This window comes from Boleophthalmus pectinirostris, unplaced genomic scaffold (assembly GCF_026225935.1).
Source record: "Boleophthalmus pectinirostris isolate CB_2022bp ecotype Guang Dong unplaced genomic scaffold, ASM2622593v1 HiC_scaffold_16, whole genome shotgun sequence".
Taxonomy (NCBI): domain Eukaryota; kingdom Metazoa; phylum Chordata; class Actinopteri; order Gobiiformes; family Gobiidae; genus Boleophthalmus; species Boleophthalmus pectinirostris.
In genome coordinates this window covers 7,657,771-7,678,777 of record NW_026571095.1, presented here as the reverse complement: position 1 = coordinate 7,678,777, position 21,007 = coordinate 7,657,771, and the positions used below count along the sequence as shown (strand labels likewise).

General features: G+C 38.0%; 1 protein-coding gene and 1 pseudogene across 5 annotated transcripts; one reads left to right on the top strand and one right to left on the bottom strand.

Annotated features, from left to right (window-relative positions):
* The first annotated feature begins 2,026 nt into the window (after positions 1-2,026).
* Positions 2,027-2,143, top strand: LOC129408511 (5S ribosomal RNA; annotated as a pseudogene).
* A 775-nt stretch (positions 2,144-2,918) lies between these two features.
* On the bottom strand, positions 2,919-14,435 carry hnrnpc (heterogeneous nuclear ribonucleoprotein C). 5 transcript variants are annotated; one of them, XM_020922201.2, is made up of 10 exons: positions 14,306-14,435; positions 12,550-12,629; positions 9,821-10,089; positions 8,902-8,974; positions 8,762-8,812; positions 8,532-8,579; positions 7,642-7,808; positions 7,128-7,250; positions 6,669-6,826; positions 2,919-5,891 (listed from the first exon to the last, which is right to left on the bottom strand). In XM_020922201.2, the coding sequence occupies exons 2-10, from the start codon at positions 12,552-12,554 to the stop codon at positions 5,793-5,795; spliced, it is 993 nt and encodes a 330-aa protein (XP_020777860.1). In that variant the 5' UTR covers positions 12,555-12,629; positions 14,306-14,435; the 3' UTR covers positions 2,919-5,792. The 5 variants fall into 5 exon arrangements, with proteins under 5 accessions (XP_020777860.1, XP_020777861.1, XP_020777863.1 ...); XM_020922202.2 differs by having other exon boundaries at positions 7,128-7,241; XM_020922204.2 differs by having other exon boundaries at positions 8,541-8,579.
* Between the last annotated feature and the right edge of the window lie 6,572 nt (positions 14,436-21,007).

Genomic DNA, 21,007 nt, shown 5'->3' with positions numbered 1-21,007 from the left:
GACTGAAGCAGACGCAGGGTTAAAGACTGAAATTGGTCGCCAATTACTCCTGGACAGGAACTTCTGCTTATTATGAAAACGTACTTTATTTCCAAGAGCTAGTCAAACGTTTTTCAGGACACGAAAGCGATATCCTATGTCTGAAAACGTATTTTCAAGGCAAAGAAAGAGTCCGCTTGCTGCTGCGTGTTGTAGCTAGTTCATTCGCACTGAATCTCCGCGCAACCTTCTCTGCTCCCCTTTCCTGCTCCTGTCCCCGCTGCCCGATCGCTCTTCCCCCTTCTCCTCACTTCTCCGGGCACGGAATCTCCGCGCACCGCTCCCCTCTCCTCTCTCCTCTCTCCTCTCTCCCTGCTCCGCTCTTCTCCCTGCTTCACTTCTCGTCCGCGAACGAAATGTCCGCAACCCGCTCCCCCCGCTCCTCACTTCTCCGCCTTGCCTAACCAACACTGTAGTTAGTTGTTTACAAGTCATGTGCAGCTCACCGGCTGTAAACAAACCTGTTTCTGGCGTAGTGAGGAGGCAAGGCGTTTCTACGTAGGGAGCTGTAGGGGAGGGGGGTGGTTTCACGCATGCGCAACATTTGAAAAAGGACAAACAGTCGCTGGATTTCTCGTTCCTTGGAAAATCCTCTATACACCTTAACATAATTCTATAATATTCATTTTTCAGTGGTGTATTTATGTATTTGTTTATGTTATTAAGGTCAGTACATTTTAAGGCATTTAAAAATATTTCCTTTGTGCTCTGAACCTCTGTCTGTGGTCTTAATGTGGGATTTTTCTGTTTTAGATAAAATGTATTCTCATTTTAAACTAAATTATTTTTGTGTTCAAATGTAAAATAAAAGTTTTCTTCACTCGTTGTCATTGAACTCAAGATTTTTTTGGGTGCTTTGGGCGACAGCAGCTCAGTTGGTTGTTGGAGTGTTTGTCCACTGATCCACAGGTCAGAGGTGTGATTCCAGCTCCCGTAGATGAATGCTATAGTTGTGTCCTTGGGCAAGACACTTAACCTACCCCGTCCCCAGTGTCTGTGAGTGTGTGTGAATGGGTGAGTGGCTCCTTGATGTAAAGCGCTTTGAGTGCCTTGAAAGTGGAAAAGTGCTGTAAAAATGTGACTTTTTCACATTTCTTGACCCTGACATGACACAGCCGTGAAGTGAAAACATTTCAGATTTCATCAAGAAGACCAAGATCAGGATTTGAAAACATATTTATCTTTCTTTATGCTACATAATTCCATATATCTTATTTCATGTATTCTGTATGTCTTCATCTAAAATATAGAAAGTAGTAAAGAAGGTAGTGGTGCTGGTAGTGTAAATTGTGACTGGTAGTGTAACTGGCAGAGGTTGGGACTTGCAAGTCGTGACTTGGACCCAAGTCAGAATTGAGTCACTATGTTTAGGACTTGAGACTTGACTTGACTTGGGACTCAACTTGGATTTGAAGGTCAATGACTTGGGACTTGAGCCCTGTGACTTGAGAAGACTTGATGCTTCTCCTAAAAATATATATATATATTCATGTATTCTGTATGTCTTCATCTAAAATATAGAAAGTAGTAAAGAAGGTAATATATATATATATATATATATATATATATATATATATATATATATATATATATATATATATATATATATATATATATATTTAGAAAATACTTTTCTCTTTACAGTTGATACATGTGGAGCTGAATTTTACAGGAACAAACTGAAACATGTCCCTCCCACTTCTCTGATTGTTACTTTGGATGTAACTTAAGTACTGTGAATCCTCAAATGCACTACAGTAAAATACAATACAATACAGTACAATACAGTAATATACAGCATAGTACAGTACAGTACAGTCAAACAGAGGGAACTACAGAGAACATGATTCTTCCATTTCAGTGCAGACAAAATAACTGCACTTTTAAATCTGAATTCTTTCTATTTGCAATGAGTCACACTAAGATCTTGTCAAGACTTTTAAAAAGGAAAAATATGCATTTCTACAACCCTTATACAAATACACATATATGTGGCCATACTGGCTTGTCAAAGCTTGATCCCGTCAGATCTCAGAAGCTAAGCAGGTCGGGCCTGGGTAGTACTTGGATGGGAGACCACTAGGAATTCCAGGTGCCACAGTGAGGCGCCAGTGGCAAAAAACTTTTGTTGTGTCCTTAGGCAAGACACTTCACCCACATTGCCTAGTATGAAAGAGGCGTGAGTGATGATGGTAGTCAGAGGGGCCGATGGCTCAGATTGGCAGCCTCGCTTCTGTCAGTCTGTCCCAGGGCAGCTGTGGCTACAGTAGTAGTTTACCACCACTGAGTGTGGAGTGACTGAATAAGGAACTGTGAAGTGCTTTGGGTATCTTGAAAGGTGCTATATAAATGCTATCAATTAATTAATTAATATATAAATACACTGTGACTTTTTAAGTACAATTTAAAAGCTAATCTAAGCTATATTTGATACTTTGGTTTAAAGACTTGAAATGACTTGAAGCTCAAGCAGACGACTTAGGACTTGACTTGGACTTATGAACCAGTGACTTGAGACTTGACTTGCATTTGTCTGTTTTTGACTGAGGACTTGACTTGGACTTATGGGCCTGAGACTCGAAACTCAACTTGGACTTGCCTGACTTTGACTTGGGACTTGACTCGGACTTGATCTCAAAGCCTTAAAACTTACGTGAGACTTCCAAAACAATGACTTGGTCCCACCTTTGGTAATTGGTAGTGTAAATTATAATATATTATTATATATATATATATATATATATATTGGTAATGTAACTGGTAGTATAAATTGTGACTGGTAGTGTGACTAGTAGTGTAAATTATAAATGGTAGTCTACATTATAACTGGTAGTATGACTGATAGTGTAAACTGACTTGAAGAATTAAAACCGCTCAAATTCAAGTTTAATTTTCACATTTTATTGCAATTTATTCCTTTACAGTCAAACTGAAATCAAACAGTATAAAAACAGACAAACAGAGACACACGATTTGACGACGACAAAGAGCGAAAAACATTCAGATTTTTTTCCTCAAAGCTAAAAACACTTCTCTGAATCGCGTCCGTTGAGATTTCGCCTCTAACTTTGACCCTCCGTGACCCCGGTAAAAACATGAACTACAGCTAAATCTCTGGTACAATGTCGTCACAATGCAAAACAATATATCTACAAAAAGTTAAAACTACTTCAATTCAGAATCATGACTTGAGGACTTTTTCCTATTAGACAAGTTTTAAACCCATTTTAAAAGCTGCATTGTGTAACTTTCCTGGTGGAGGGTTCTTCAAATGCTTTTCTCCATGGAGATGTTATTGCTTTGTCTGGAATGTTTCGCAGTATGGCATTAAATTATCTTTCCATCTTCACGGAGACCAAACCGGACCAAGTTACAGGTCAGATCTGTGGTATTTTTGAGCTCTAAAACCACCTGTAATTGAATAAACGTAAAGTAGAGCTGTTTAATGTCACACTGTGGAACATTTCAGGCAGAGCAATGACGTCTCCATAGAAACGAGCAGGTGACCCCCAACCAAAAAGTTACACAGTGCACTTTACAGGATTTGACTTCAGTACAATATCTGTCAGTGGAGTAACAAAAAAAATAAAATAAAGCTTTTTTTATACAGGGAGAGTATCACCAGCTTAAAAATAATGGGAAATATACAGAAATAAGTTACACAATTTAATAGGAAAATAAATACAAGAAAATATTCACTAGTCATGAAAAGGGCTGCACAACGTTTCACAAAAATATTATGACCAGATAAAGCAATATCTGAAATTAAGAAGACCTATTGTGCTTGTTCCTCTTATATAGTTAGAATCTACGACACCAGTGGATTATCACCCATATTCTACGACGACACATTCATAAAAGAAACAAGTGCGCAGATTTCCGTGCCCAATGGGAGCTGACGTCGCCGTAAACGTCATCACAACAAAGCGCCGTGTAGCTGTCGGCCCCTCTGATGGACAGCTGGAGATCGCACGAGCGAGTAGGAGTGTTTTTCTCATTTGTACCAAAACGACGACGCGATGCTACCCAATCCTACGTGTATGACAGGTTAGGAAAATAAAACTGAAGAGCGAAGTAAGTACGTGACAGCAGGCGTGTACTAGGAACGAGGAAAATGCGAGTTTATCTGCAAAATGAGTCTTGAAAATAAATGATTCAAACCTGCACGAATCACTCCAAATACAACTTCAAGCGAGTAAATGAGAAGGAGAAACACCTAGAACATGGCTAAAAGCTGTAAAAAGTAGATTTTGCATGATAGGTCCGCTTTAAATTTATCTACCCATCATTTTTTATGTTTGTTTGAATCCTGCTTTAGACAAAGTTTTGATTTTGACAAAGCTCACTAATAAATTTAATCCAAAATCCCAGTCTTAAGCAGGAAAGTTTTGCCTGGCACTTCTTGTCTACATAGATTAATGCTTTGCCTGAAATGTTCCAAAGTATCGCATTAACTTAACATGAACCAGGCTAAGTTACAGGTCAGATCTGCGGAGAGGCAAGCCCACTCACAAGTACAAATAGACTGTAAATGCTAGATGAAAGTTAAATACTGCACCTATAACTTTAGTAATTTGTTTTTCCAGTAATAATTGTGGACCATCTTAATGCTTGGGAACACAATGTAAATTAAAGAAGTTAAAGACTTGGTAGGTGGTAAAGTTACGCAGTGAATCTTTAAATGAAACTGAACTCGCCATGTCAAAAACCGAACTACAACACAGATAAAAACACGCACTACCATCACAAATCAATCTGTATTACGGTAAAATAGCTGTTGAATTTCAGATTTTTGTCTCATTTTGTGCAGCCCTAATCACAAACTCAAATCAAGATCGTTGCTCTGAATTCAAGTGATTTAAAGTCCGTAGATGTTGAATTTTGCAGTGTAGGCCCAAAAGAGGAGAGCGAAGGAGCCGCATGCTTCATTTGAGCAGCTGTATCTACAATGAGTGCACCGCAAAACAGAACCAAACAAACAGATAAAAAGACCTGAACTCCGAATTTGAATCTTAGGCCAATTTAGATTCTGTACTTCAAATGTTAATATTATTTTTTATCACTTTTAAAAATCTTTCTTTATAATCTAAGCATCAGCAAAATAGCAAGTCCAATGTTTTTTTTTGTTTGTTTTGAAGTGTGAACTGTACAATGTGAACTTTCCAATTGCATCTTGGAAGGTTTATTGAAATATTTTTTTGGTGGAAGGTCAGCTACCTGTATCCATAAAACTGTTTTGCTTTGCCTGAAATGTTCCACAGTCTGGCATTAAACATATTTGTTGTGCGTTTATTACAAACTGCAACTCTTGTCTCCATGGGTTTGATACGTTAAATGCGATACTGTGGAACATTCCGATCAAAGCACTCCACATCTCCATGGAGACCCAACACCTGAAAAGTTACATTGTGCACCTTCAACATTATGCTTTTGTTTTGACTGATTTCACAATGTGTTCAACTGGTTTGAATACAGTTTTAACAAAACAGCCAATGGAGTATTAAAAATTTCATTTCAGATTCGTATCCGAATATTGAGACAAACAAACTTGATTTAAGAAGTAGTGGAAATCTAAGTTAGAAACTATTAAAATGCAGTAAAATTTAGTGGTTTCAAGTCAGTTTATCTGAGTGGATGGTTGTTTTTCGCGGAGAGAGGGCTGGCCCGGTTGGAGCGCGCTCAGTAGCGGCTGTGGTTTGGAGCATGCTCAGTAGGGGTGTGTTTCGGAGCATGCTCAGTTGTGTTGTTTATGTTTAAGAGTCGTCTCCGTTCACGCTGTCGCCGTCGTCGTCTCCCTCCACGTGCTCCCCCTCCTCCTCCTCTTCCTCATCCTCGCGCCCCTGACTCTTCACCTGCAAAAGAGGAAATAAGAATGAGTTCAAAATAATTGGAGTTTTGATGTAGAGCCACAGAACTGCAGCATCAAATCATGACGGACGTCAGGTTTATTTGGTTAAATTGATCATTGTGATCATTTTGGTCACAATATAATGATTAAAAGTTGAAAAACCAAAGGTCAAAACTTCAAAATATTTAAATACTGAAAAATTGTGACGTCCATTTGCACACAAATTTGATTCCGACACCCCTGACCATCCACTATAGAGAAAAAGTGTTCAAACTTCTTTGTCAAAGTCTGGTCTCAGTACTCTGGTCAGTATTTGGATGGGAGAGTGCTGGGAATACCATGTGCAACAGTGGGATGCCATTAGCTAAAAAATGTAGTTGTGTCCTTAGGCAAGACATGTCACCCACATTGTCTAGTATGAAAGTGGTGTGTGCGAGGGATTAGAGGGGCAAATAGTGCAGATTGACAGCCTTGCTTCCCTCAGTCTGCCCCAAGGCGGCTTTGTCTACAATACAAGCTCACCATTGAGTATGGAGTGAATGAATTATGCACCAAATAGTTAAGCGACAAAAGTGTGATTTCTTGACTTGTTCTTCTGTTGTGATTCTTTGAACAATCAGATTCAAATATTCGTCATGACGTTAGAGCCATCCCAGATCAATATGTGTCACTATGAATGAAGTTCAACACACTTATCAGTCAGAGCCGGGTCAGTTCATCGGTGCGTGTGGGAGGTGTTCTCTGTTTAAGGTCCATGATAAACCTTCGGCCTGTGTCTCACCTCTTCTTCTTCCAGCAGGTCTCCCTCCTCCTCCTCCTCCTCTTCCTCCTCTGAGTCATTGAGTTCTTGGCTGTCTCTGTCTCTCTTCAGATCCATGTTTTTACTGGAGTGAGGAGGAGACGTCACCTCCCCCGGCTCAGTCTTGCTGCTTTTACCGTCTGTGGGAGAAAAGAACATTATTATGAAGGGCCCAGATTACACCATTATCTGATCTATGTTCTAATGTGCTTTCCTCATCACAAACAGACCTCGAGTTGTGTTTCATTCATGTTTAAACACACAAACCCTGCAGATTTAGGCTGAGTTCTTTTCTCAAACTGAAAACATGTGTAAATTTAAAAAGACAACTCCAGGTCTGTTTTTGAGGAGGTAACAACATTATAACACGACCTAACGCTCACAAGAATCCATTCTGTATAATATAGGGCCTTTAATACGGTGGATAGTGTATTTTCTGACCTGACTTCTTGCTGTGGTCCTTCTCCATCCGCTCCAGTGAGTCCAGAAGGTCGTCCACTTTACTCTTGATCTGAGTCAGCTCCCGTTTGATGGTCTGCAGCTCATCCACTTTCACTGGGAAGCCAGAGGTGTGAAAGAAAAAAATACAGTTAAACCCAAAAGTATGCTTAAAAAAACATTTGATCAGCCTTCTCTCTGTGGTTTAGACAATAGTGTGGCAGTATTCTAGAGCTGTAGTCGACTAAAGCCCTTCCTGATGATCGATTAATAGATTAAAACGTAAAAATACAAAAAATACAAAAAAATGAATGCAGGGTTCACACATCGGCATCGTTCTGAGTAGTTTTTGATAATAATATTTGTATTATGATGTTTGATACAGTTAAAGTGGACAGTAGAGGTTCTGGTGGAGGTGTATAATTCTGTTCAGTATTTGATTATATAGAGAGTATTTGATCATAATATCTGGATTATTATAATATTTGACAGTGTTAAACAGTAGAGTGGACAGTACTGGTTCTGGAGGAGGTGCGCTGGCTGCTCTTGGAGGAAGAGAAGCTGCTACTCTTCGTCCTTCGGCTGCTGCCTCCGCTCAGACTCACTCTGGGGCGTTTGGACGGGATCACGGCTCGGGACAGAGGAGGGGGAGGGGCGGGCACACGAGAGGGGTACGAGTACATTCTACAACAGATAAAACAAAGCATCATGCATAAGAAACACTGCACAGACTGAAGACTGTTCTAAAGGAATCATGGGCTACAGGACATTAAAGGTGCACTGTGGAAGTTTTCTTTAGAAAAAATTGTATGTAGATGTTTACTGCGTTGCTGGGATGTTTCTCAGTATGGCATTAAACATATATCTTACATATATTCAACTAGAGGAGTGTTTTAACCTGGCTCTGGCTCTCATCAGATTCATATGTGTAGCTATCTGAATAAAGTTCTACACATGACAGAACAAGACAAAAATTATGACTATTATTTCAGCTAAAATAAGCCATACTATGTTTGTTGGGGTGGTCATGTTTGTTTTGGTTTATTTGGCAGTCCCCTGTAATTGGTCAGTCTCACACCAATCAGAGGCAAATGCTTCAGTTGGAGTCGAAGAAGATGGATTTTCAAGAGTTAGTGAATTCTCTAAAATCACTAGAATTTCTTTGCTGGTGAGGCTGTGTAACTTCAGCTGCTTGTTTCCATGTAGACAGACAAGTTTAATGCCAGAGTTTGGAACCTTCCAGGGAACGCAGTGACATCAGGACAACCAGGACAACCTGGTGGTGGACATGCCACCAGGAAAGTTACATAGTGCACCTTTAAAGGTCTATCTACAGTCCAACCAACATTTTGTACAATAAAACATTTTTTACAGTTATCAATGATGCATATGAAGAAAATGTTATACTTTAAATACTTTATATCTGCATCATCAGGAGAGCGGTCCGCAAGACGGCTGAGGAGAAAAAGTTCAGTTAAGCTCTACTGATGTTTGAATGTGAAACATGGAGAACCAAAAAGGAGACAGAGACTACTGTCTAAAAAAATTGTTTTGTATTATCATTGTGGTATCGCAATTGGTTCCTTAGTATCAACCTTAAAATGTTCACATTGTGCCGCCTGCACAATGAAACTCACCTGTCATAATAATCTCTTTGAAAGTCATAGTCGAGGTCAAACGAGGAACTGCTGCAAAACAAAAAAAACAGCATCTGAGTGAGGAGAAAGGCTCTCATGTTTAAATCTCAGATATAATTACATTACAGTGATGTCCTTACCTGTACATGTCTCCTGCTGAGCGCTTAGTGGTTTTTGACCGGTGTGGTTTGGGCTCACCCGCCAAATTTATATCTAACAATAAAAATGTTATTGTTAAAAAAAGTCAAAAGGTATTTCAATAAAGGGCCCATATTATGCTATTGCCTGATCTATGATCTAATGTTGTTTCTATATCAAAAACAGACCTGGAATTGTGGTTTGTTTCATTCACACATGTTTAACACACTAACCCTGCAGATTTAGGCTGAGTTCTTCTCTCAAATGGAAAACACTCTGTTCCACCTTGTGATGTCATGTGGTAATACAGAAGTGTTCCACTGTGTTTTTAAACTCCACCTTCACTAGAATCATCTGGATCATTTCAGACCTGGAATTGCCAATCTCTAGTGAACGGTAAAGGAGCTCCAATCACTCCATGACATCACAAGGAGGAACACAGCATTTTATGCTTTGGAGATATAATAAGAGACTAATAATAAAGAACATGGGTGAATGAAACAAAACAACTCCATGTTTGTTTTTGATGAAGTAACAACATTACAACATGAACTGAAGTTGACAAGAGACCATTTTACATAATATAGAAAGTTTAAAGGTGCATTGTGTAACTTTTCTTCACAGTATGATATTAAAGCTTTTCCATCTTCATAGAGACCAAATCAGACCAGTGTTATAGGTCAAATGTGTGGAGAGGCGAACCCGCTCACAGTTAGAACATCTGTTTTTTAAAGTATTTTTGAGCTATAAAACTATCTGTTATTGAATAAATGTCAGTTAAAAATGTTTAATGTCATACTGTGGGACATTCCAGGCAGAGCAATGACATTTCCATAGAAACAAGCAGGTGATGGACCCCAACCAAAAAGTTACACAGTGCCCCTTTAAAGTGAAACCAAACGCTAAATGTTCAGTCTTTACCGAGGACCTGCCCCACAATCATTCTTCCGTCCTCTCCGGCCACAGCTGATCGTGCGTTCCTCTCGTTGGCATACTGGACGAAGGCGTAGCCCTTGTGCACGGAGCAGCCCACAATCTTCCCGTATTTGGAGAAAATGGCCTCCACGTCGGCCTTGGTGACGAGCAGCGTGTTGAGGTTCCCGATGAAGACGCGAGAGTTGAGGGAGCGCGGGTCGTTTTTGTTGGTGACATTGCTGCTGGCCATGAGGCTGGAGGAGGTGGGCGAGCGACTGGCGGAAAGTCGACAGAAAAAAATAAACAAAAATAAAACAGGTTTAAGTGAGATTTACAAAGATGCAACTGGAGAGTGTGAGGAGGGGTCTGGAAGAAAAACAAAAGGTTAAATCCATCTGAGTCCTCAAAGTAAAAAAAATATTATTTAAAAATCTGTGTTTGATCAGAGCTAGAAAAGGTGGCTGCAAAAACGCTTCAAAAATATTCAGTGTATACAAAAATCGTGTATAAAGGCAACTGATACTTTGCAGTGATATCATGCTGGGGGTGTTCTACATGTGTCTCTAGGGCAGAATGTTCAGTTGTTACCGAGGTTATCATAGAGCTTGTGCTATTTTATGAGAGAGGAAATAGTTTAACAGCACAAATCAGCTCAGATGTTGTAGTTGCAACTAATCCAACTTCCTATTTTAATTCTAATGAAGCTCAGGTTAAAGTCTAACAAGCTTCAGACAGAGCAGTGCTTATGGTTAGCATCACACCCTCAGGGAATGTTGAGGATATCAGCTGCAGACTATCAATATAAAGTCACTAAACTGTGACCAGTATTCAAGATTGATATAATTTTGTCATAGTGCCCAGTGCCTGTTTTAAGGCTAAAAACAAAAAGCATTGCACTTAAAAAAAAACAAAAAAATGAACACCAGCATTCATCTGCTTAAACTGGCTCCTTGACATTTAAATTTTAAGATTCAAATTTAAAAAGTGTCCAAAAACAAACATCTTCTGAGTCCTGAGAAAAGAAAAGGTTAGTGTGGCATTCAGTACATAACACAAAGCAGTTGTAGTTAAGGCTGTATTGGTCTACACACCACCACCTGTCTGTGGAGCTCAAGAGTCCCGCCCACTTCAAAGTCTACTCTCGCTCCACAAGTAAATTTTCTCAGATTTTTCCCATAGACTTTTCAAAAAATTTAAATATTAAGAGTTGCATTGAGGAGGGTAAGCAGCTATGGGGCAACTAATATCCATAACGCCTCCAAAAAGTACATTTAAAACACTAACTGAATGAAATTATATGTCATTAGTTACCACAGAGCTGATTAACCCTAAGCAACCTTTCAAACCTTTATTTTTGATTTATTTCTAAAAGTCTCTGGGAAAAATTAACAGAAAATTTACTTCTAGAATGAGGAGATGGGAGGTCACTGTTGAGCTCCACTAGTTACATTAGTTTTAAACCAATAAAAAAATATGATGGGCTGCAGATCGGGCTGGGTATCTTTCAATAGTTTGCATGTACTAGTACTTGAATCATATCTGGTTTTCAGTATACGTGCATGGTACTTTTTAAAAAACCTATTTCTCTGTCAAAAGTCCTGTACCTGATTTAAATGTATTATTGTTACAATAAACGCTTTTTATGTCATGTATTGTGTGGTAAAAGCTGCTAAATCAGAAAAATTTAAGTACAATCTGTTCATTATACAAAGTTATTACATGAGAAAATGCTACAACAGAAGCTACTGACAGGCTCTCCTTTTTATCCAGACACCTTGTTACTAAGAATCATGGGAAACCAACTGCCTGACACTATCCCTGGCACTTGATTCTTTGTCAAAAATATCAAAAAGCAGATACTAATCAAAGCTACACTTACTTACTTACTATGGTGGTCCAAAAATTCTCTAGATTAGAACCCTGCATTTGGTTCCATATCTGATTGTTTTATGCAAATTAATAAATATTTAGATTTTGCTCAAGACACTTGAAAATTGCCCTATAGAGCCTATACTATAACATAGGAAAACAAATAATGTGAATAATCTGTCATTTTATTCTGCAAACACAAGCTGAAACTTGCATAAACATTACTTAGAAAATCCATAAAAGTTGCTTGAAAACAAAATGAGTCAATTTCCAGGAAACTTCATGCAGCTTGAGCAACCTCTAAAACATATTTTTCGTCCAAATTTCTTCCTAAATCATCTTTTGGATGCTAAAACCTAATGCAGGGTTCTAAATGAGGTTATCTGAAACTTTATTTTTTACTGGGGAAAAAAAATCATACTGGACAAAATGAGAACTTTCTCAATGAGTTTTCTCAGAAGTGCTAGTGTAAAACCACATGGTATTATGAACAAAGACTATTATTTTGTGTTAAAAATTACAATACTTTCTGAAAAATAGAGTTTAAACTATAATTTAGGCATCGAAAAATGTGTTTATCCTTTAGTACTGAAATTGAGTTTTGTACACTAATCAGTAGTGCCTCAATTTTTTTTAATAGTACCCAGCCATAACTGCAGCCATCTCTTCTGTACATGTCATTCATTTAACTGATAATGTTATTGCAGTTAGATTAGATACAGGCGATTCTTAAGCCCCCAACACCACTGAAACACCACTTTTACATTACATCGTTATAAACAGCAGCCCCACAATAAGCCCAGAGCGTCAGTGAAACATGTAAAACAGTGCCCCCCAGTGGACAGGGAGGGAACCGTGGCACTCACTCCATGATATCGCAGGGGGTCGTCTGAAGCCTGCGTCTGTGTGGAGCTGTGCCGTGGACCTTCAATGCGCTTCGATTTTACTGAGGTGACAGAAAACATACCCCAGTCAACTCCAACATATGGAAATACCTTCCCCAATACATGCTACTCACTACAGGACCACTAGGGGGAGCTATGGGTGTGTCTAATGATGCCTAAATGAAGGGGACAATAAAAGTTTTATAAAGCATTTCTAAGGGCTGACAAATATTGGAAATAAATGTAATGTGATTTTTCTGTTATAAGTTTAAGTAATTTCTAAGATTTCAGTGATAAAATAAAAAACTAGGATCTTGTTCAGAGTGCACACTGTAAACATCTCCAGAAGCATTAACATCTGAGAGAAGACTGAACTCTGAACTGGCAAACTAATACAAGAACCCCTTGCATTTCAGAACATGTTCGTAGAGGCCTAAACTACAGATACAGATTTTCTATCACAACAGGATATTTTGTTCTTTGCAGGGAACTTTGTATTATCTAAATAATTGCAGTCTTTGTGACTTTGATAAATTGTACCAGCTCAAAAATGTGATTCTGATTTGACTGCAGTATATTATGCAGATAGTATTTATAGCAGGGCTTAGACCTTGGATCATAATGTACTGATTAAAACTGTCATGTGGTTCATGTGCAATGTTATTTATAATGTATTGAAACCTGATCTGGGTTCAGTGATTCTGTGGCATTATATCACATTATTTCAATGGGACTTCAATTATTATTAAATTCTATCTGAAGAGGAAAGTGGAGGGATGCTGGTTCATGGGGAAAACAGCAGAGATAGAAATGCATGTTTACGCTGATTCAGACAAACTAGCACTTGGTCAAATGTACACTGCAGAGTAAAAGAGGAAAGAGGTGGAGGGGGTGACACTGATGTGTGGGAGAGAAACAGTGTGTCTGTAAAACAAATGTTGTTTGTTATTTTGTGTGAACAGGTGTGTTGTGAGGGGCTGTGAGGTGATTAGTACTGATGTTGTACTGTTAAACAGAGAGCCGCAGGCCCTTACACATGCGTGTGTTCATCTGTGTTTGACGTGTGCACATTTATTCTGGTCACAAACAAACTGCGTCAGAATTGATCCAAAACTTCAAAATCTGAAAATGCACTTCCTTTAAAAAACACAAAAATCTACTCCACAAAAAGCCCCTGACAGGAGCAGGATCCAGAAAATGAAAAGAGAGATTAGAGGGCAATTACCTAAACCATCCACAACAGCGCCCCCTGCAGGCTGCAGTGTGACACGGGCCCTTGGCCTCGGGCTAGCATGGCTAATGTTAGCCAACACACAATGAAAAGCACAAAAATGACCGCACTCTGACCAGTTCCTCTGATGCAAAAACCAAAACCTGCAAATCTGCGTGTGTCAAACAGAACCATCATGGCGGATCTGCCACTAGCACAAAGCTGTTAGCCGCTAACGTGACGGGCTGGAAAGCGTGCCAAAACATTAGCAGTCTCTCTGAGAAAAGTCTTCACAATGAATCCTACAAAAACAAACCAATATGGACTTGGAAAAATGCGGGAATCGGCGCTAAAATGAATCCATCAGCAGCAAGGCTAAAAACAACACGGTGTGTTCTGTGTGAGGTGAGCTAGCCCCGCTAGCCCGCACATTCCTGTCCAAAATAGAAAAAGCATCGCTGAAAAAAATCCAAAAAGAAAAGAAAAAGGAAGGAAAAATGTAAAAATGTCTGCGGACAAAATACTCACCACGACCTTTAAGAGCAAAATGTGTCGTTTCTGTAAAATGGTTCAAATAGTGAGATAGATCGTCCTTTGAGCGCAAACAGAGCTGCGGTCTCCTGCACTGAGATGGCGCAGTGACGGACTGTGGCTTCGGTTTGCTCCACGGCGCGGTCCGAGCGGGCGGGGAAGGGCGAGGACACGAACACTACCTCCGCCGGTGTGAGCCCTGCAATAAAACAGATACTCCCTTTAAAATCCCCCTTTGTCCCATTTAATTTTAATGTATTTGATGACTGCTTTGACTTAAAATTAAAATATAATTGTATTTGCATGTATATAAGACATTCAGTTTAGAAATAGTCCACATTTGCTCATATTCAAACATTTGGCCTGTTGATTCTAAATGAAACTGGGATGACGTCAGTTGCATGTTACCAAAGCTGCCACACGAGGGGGCTCTTGTCTCGTTCGCAGGAGACAACACAACCTTGGATTGGATTTGTTTGTCTACTACGATTAGTTGTAGTTTATGGACTTAATCTTACTAAAATATACACGTCATTCATATACACTTTCTAAAAACAAAAACAAAACAAACAAACAAAATATTTAAATTAATATCTTAAGTTAAAACATTATAGCTGATATTTTTTTCTTCGCTGTACAGACAGTTCATACTTTTATGTATTCAAAAGGTGTTATATTTAAAAAAAAGTCACAAGCCTACCAAAAATTGTTACAGCGTTCCCCAAATGCCTATTGCTAAATTTGTTGTTGTTGACCTAAAATAAGAACATTTAAGTTGAATTACCTAAAGCCATAGTATGTAACTAAAATGAAAGCATGTTTTTAAAATGTTGCTTGTGTTTATTGCACTAAAAACATTCGTCCTTACTGTGAGTGGGCTTGCATCTCCACAAACCTGACTCTTATTTGACCTGGAGGGCCTCTTCCTGCTTGTTTCTGTGGAAATGTTGTTTCTTTGGCTATAATCTTCCACAATATGGCATAAAGTGTATCCATCTCCATACAGTGTTGATGTATAGTTCTAACTTTCCTTTTAAATGGAATCATTCACAAAGTTACTTACTGTAGCTTTAAGGTCAATAGCCAAAATGTCAATGAACCATTTTTACTATAACAGATTTAAATTGGCTTTAAATGTTATAAATATAGTAGCAGTGATCCCTTGGCAACCACAAAACACTGTTAAGTATAAAATAATGAAACCACTGTAATCTTTAGCCTACTATTATTATTGAAACTCGATATACATTCCCAGAACTGGCACTGCACATTTTACAAGCCACAGTTTGGTCAGTAAAAGTTGAATACAAGACACCACAAGAATACTAAGACCTCAAATTACAGGTTTATCAATGGAAATACAAACTGCAGGACGTGTGTAACTTATTGTTCCTAAAACGGCTTTTGACTCAGAGAAGAAAATAATCCATGATGGGATAAGAACGAGCTGGTTCTGTTGACCTAGCTTCTGTAAAAAGCATTAAGCGTGTTATGGGGTGAAAATGATGTGTTTGCGAATGTGTATGTCTAACTTCTGACTGACTCGAAAACACTGGAAAAACAAAATGCCCAAATTGTGCAGTAGCAGTTTTAAAATAAACTAAACCAGTGATGGATGAAGTTCTGCATTTTGTACTACTGTGCTGTAAAAGTACTATACAGCAGCAAAGAAAACAAAATCTAGTAAAAGTAAAAAAAAAAAAAAAAAAGAAATTAAAAGGCGACTAGAAGCTTTTCAGAGATGTTGGTCATCAAAAAAGTTTTAGGTTGTTAACTTCACATGGATTTAACACCAAAATGTCCCTGGTGTCCATGACAGAGGACATGTTATAAAGTTATAAATAAAAATAAAATGAACAAAATCTAAATGCTAGGGTGTTCATTTACCTCCAGATAGATAGACAGAACAATGATGACACTGTTCTATAAAATGTTTATGGAATCAGTTTTAATGTTTTCATTGGTCTCATGGTTTGGGAGCATTTCAGCTAAAAACAAGAACTCCCTGAATCAGTTGGTTAAATGGGTGAGTGAGGTGATTGTTCATCCTCAGAGCAGTCTAGACTCTCTGTACTCAAGACACTTACGGAGGACGTCCCAAAGGATTTAAAAGACAACAACCACTAAATTCAGAGTTTCAGGTGGTCAGAGGCTTTTAGTCTCAAGAGCTAGAATGAATCATTTTAAAAGGAGCTCCCTTCCAGCTGCTATTGTACTTATGAATAGATTTTAATCTATTTATCTATCAATTTTAGTACGTTTGTCTTGGAAAATCGTGTGTTTTTTAATATATTTAATATTTATTGTGATTTTAGCCAAGTGTGATGGATGAATTTAACTAATTGTTTATGGAACAAACCATTCTGCACTGGAGCACAGTAACACTTTATTTGTAGTTGTGTTTTTTATATGTGTTTATTGTATATAATGTGGATGAATGAAATGTGAAATGTGGGACGAGCCTCAAAGCTGCAAAACAAGAAGATATAAGAAGAGGATATAAGAAGGCAACTTGCGTGGTGAATGTGAGCAGTGAGTGCAGGATCCCGAACCGCAGGACAGAATATGGAAACTCAGCCTTTTCATGTGCAGCCGTCTGTCAGTGGAACATGTTAACAGCAGAACTGATCACATGTACAAACTACGGCACGTTCTCCGAGCTGTTAAACATGTTACCAACAGAACTGATCACATGGACAAACTACGGCACGTTCTCCGAGCTGTTAAACATGTTACCAACAGAACTGATCACATGTACAAACTATGGCACGTTCTCTGAGTCTGTGGAACACGTTACCAAATTACAGGTGTTTTTATTGTTCACAAAATACTCTGAGAAACATGCATTCTCACTGTGAGTGGGATTGCCTCTCCACAGATCTGACCTGCAATTGGATTTGTTGCATCACCTGCTTGTTTCCATAAATATCGATAAAAGTAATGCAGTATTGTGGAAAGTTTCTGGCAAAGCATTAACATTCCCACAAAGATCAACAAATGGCAGACCCTCGACCAGGAAAGTTATGTAGTACAGCATTAAACTGGTATAGAAAATGAGACTAGGACTGTCAAAAGTATCTCAAATCAGAGACTAATCGATACTAAATTTAGTATCAAAACTAGGTCCTCATTTTTCACAAGTATTAATCCTTATTCACCCATTCCCAAGATAGAAATGAGCCTTTCTTTAGATTCTTAAGACATTCGGGGAAGGAAAGGCTTTTGGAGATGCAGTTATCTATAGTCATCAGAACTTGTCAAACTTGCTCAACTTTTTTGCCCATTTCTTCTATTTCTAAAAAAAAACCAAAAAACCTTAAAGTTGTATCAGGGGTGGGCAATTAACTTTTCCATGGGGCCACATGAGAAACAGAAAATCCTGTGGAGGGTCGGGCCAAAATGCTTAACTCAATTCTGTATAATATGAATTGTATTTCTTTATAAACAGCATTGTTTTGACACACTGGTCAGACTGGTAAGAGTTTATGTTATGACTAAGCAATGAGCAAAGTGAGACTGTCTTACAAAAAATGTCATAAAATCTCTAAAATACAGCAAAGCAGCTTTAGTGCATCCATGATGTCAGATTATAAAATATGTTTATTTTGTAATTCCAGATGATCTTAAAGGGGCCAGTCAGAGTCAACCAAAGGGCTATATGTGGCCCTGGAGCTGGACACAGCAAAAACTGGAGGATTAAAATTTCAGGGTAAAATATTTATAAGTTGTTTTTAACACAAAAAGTGTTATTTTAACTGTTTGAAAATGAAATGGGGGGTTCGAGATGGGATTATAGTTGATATGGTTGAAGTTAATTCATTCAACTTCCCTTAGAGTTAATTTGGCACCTCCAAGCTACCACATTTTTTGAATCAGTTTTGTACATAATTTCATCTTTTATAATGTTTTAGAGAAAATAAAGTTTTTACATGCACTGAATGTGTTTTTTTTTTTACAGTGTACTTTAATTTACATTTTACAATGCGTAGTTACTACTAGTATGTTAAATTCACTAAAATAAAGTGTAATAATAAAACACCTCTGTGTGTTGTTTAGCTAAATCAGGATAACCCTACAAAGTGTTATCTGTTTACTTTCAAAACATTAATATAATGTTTGATTTCAGAGTTAATCAGGAACTTCATCCAGAAAATGTTAAAATTTATTCCGTGTGAGTCAATTTTAACACTCCACTTTTTGCTGTGTACAATGGCCAGTTCTGCTTTAGAATGATCCTGAGCTGTATCAGAACAAGTATAAGAACACACAGACATATAATATGGTATCAGAATTGGCATTGAGTCTATTCTTTGGTGCATTGTGTAACTTTTTTGGTGGAGCGTCCGTCAAATACTTTTCTACACGGGGACATTATTGCTTTGCCTGGAATGTTTCACAGTCAGAATGTTGTTTTAAAAGGTATTTTTGAGCTATAAAACCACCTGCAATTGAATAAATGTAAGGTAGAGCTGTTTAATGGCATACTGCGGGACATTCTGAACCGAGTAGTGACATCTCCATGTAAACAAGCTGGTGACGGTGCATCAGTTAAAAAGTTACAAAGACAGCGTTACCAAAAGTGTACAGAGACAATGAATTAGCCTCTGTGTAATGCGTATACTCCCTTCAGATTTTCCTTGAATGAGCGGACATTGAAATTGCGTTTTAAATCAAATATAATGTTTCTGTGTACATTGGCAGCCTCTCGCGTGCTTTAGGATTTCGCGCGACCACTAAACTGTCAAACCTTTATGACGAATGGGCCCTTTTCCCCTGATGGATGATGCATAGAGAAAGCAGCGGAGTTCAATTTCTCACCGTTGAGAAATGAGTAAATAGCCTTGGCGTTAAGATCTCAGGATTACTCACAGACCGTGGACGATTTAATGCTACGACTACGGCAAAAGTGACCACGTATCCCAGCGGGGTTTTATATTAAATGTTTCTCCATTAATTCCCAAAGATGACGATAAAGGTTATTTTTTATTACACTTCTTGTTTGTAGCTCATTTGATATCATTCTGAAGTCATGACCCCGGTCTATGTAGTTAAATATTACATTATATTATTTCAAATGGACTCTTGTGAGCTTTAAGACATTTTAGAGCATTGTATCCTCAAAAACACACCTGGAGTTGTATTTTGATTCATTCACACATGTTTGAGTAACACTGTATTACTAGTCTATCTACATCCCCAAAGCTCAAAATGCTCTTTTCCTCCTTGTGATGTCATGAAGTAGTAGTTTTCAATTCAATAGCTAACTTTAAACTAAAATCATTACACATAAAAATACTGAAAAACTCATTAATCTATTCATATTTCTTCGCAAATACTAACCTGATTCATTTGTTGGTTTCACTTTGTGGAAACCGTCTGATCTGGCAGCATTAGGAGTTGTTCGCTCAACGGTTGGCAGGTACTTTTTTTATTTAGCCAATCGCTGCTATTTGGTCGTGACGTATGTAAAGGGTCAAATCCTGTAGGAAGAAGGGCAATTACATCTTTCCCCTTGATAAAATTCACCAAAGATTCTCTTTGTTCTGGCTTTAAATCCTCGATGTCGGGAATTGTTGCCAACACAGAATGTCTGTCTTCGTCTACATCCATCTCGACTGCTTTGTTTACTGTTGTGCTATTCCACAAAAGGGACCCAGACAGGCACGACAAGTTTGAGGTCAAGGCTTCACAGCTCTTCGTTGATTGGTTGGTGCGTGGTCTACAACTTCTGGGGTTCTTGCAATCTGTCTAGTGTATTCCGATCCCTGACCTAGTTGCTGGAGTGAAATGAAATTGAGTGGGGGCACTAGGTGATGTCAGCCTGGCTAGGCAAATACCAAAGAAAAAAATTCTCCAAATCTAACCTCTTAATCGAAATAAATCTTTACTTTCAATCCATTCACCACCTATCCTGCAAAAAAGCCTTATCAGTAACTAATATATATATATATATAATGACATAATTCACAGTTAGATAACCATATCACTCACTGACGCTTCACAAAACTATGTTGATTATGTAGCTGTCATTCAGTTCCCTCTGTTAGGTTTGAATGACTTTATTTCATTTTATCTATTAATTTTATGTTTCTACTGTTTTTTAAATGTCTGATCTATGTGTTTATATTGTAGCAACCTGCAATAATATAATTGTTAAAACCTTGTTCCTGTTTTTATAACTGTTATGAGTGTTAATACATAAAATAACAGTTCTAAGTTCATGGTCTACGTGATTGGATGAAAGTTGGGAGTGGGCTAGGCTTGTGTTAAAAAGAGGGGTTTAGAAAAGAAGAGTTTGTTTTTTTTGTTCTGAGGAGAGCGTGATCTGAGTATTGAGCGGGACCTACCTGACTGTTAACATCATTGTACTGGCGTTGTTACAGCTGACAGTAACATGTTGTGAACTATTTTTCCATTCATTACCGTAAGACGCTACACTATTGTATTGTTTTGTATATATTGTATATATGTATTAAAGCTGTGCAGTTAATTGAATTTTGATCATGATTTCAACTTGTGCGTCAAACAATCTCCAAACTCATAAAATCGTATTGAAACAATTTAAAGCTTAACAACATTTATTTTGGGATATTTTTAATATAAATAAGTAGTTTTATTTAATTTTTTAAATATAAAGATTGTAGAACAGCTGGATATATAATTTATTTTTTTAGCACCAATAGTATATTTTATTCATTT

Coding starts and splice junctions, on each gene's coding strand:
- hnrnpc (XM_020922201.2), bottom strand. Junction 7,809..8,531: donor GCAGATATAAAGTATTTAAA/GTATAACATTTT, acceptor TATCTGTTGTAG/AATGTACTCGTACCCCTCTC. Junction 7,251..7,641: donor GCGCACCTCCTCCAGAACCA/GTACTGTCCACT, acceptor TTCACACCTCTG/GCTTCCCAGTGAAAGTGGAT.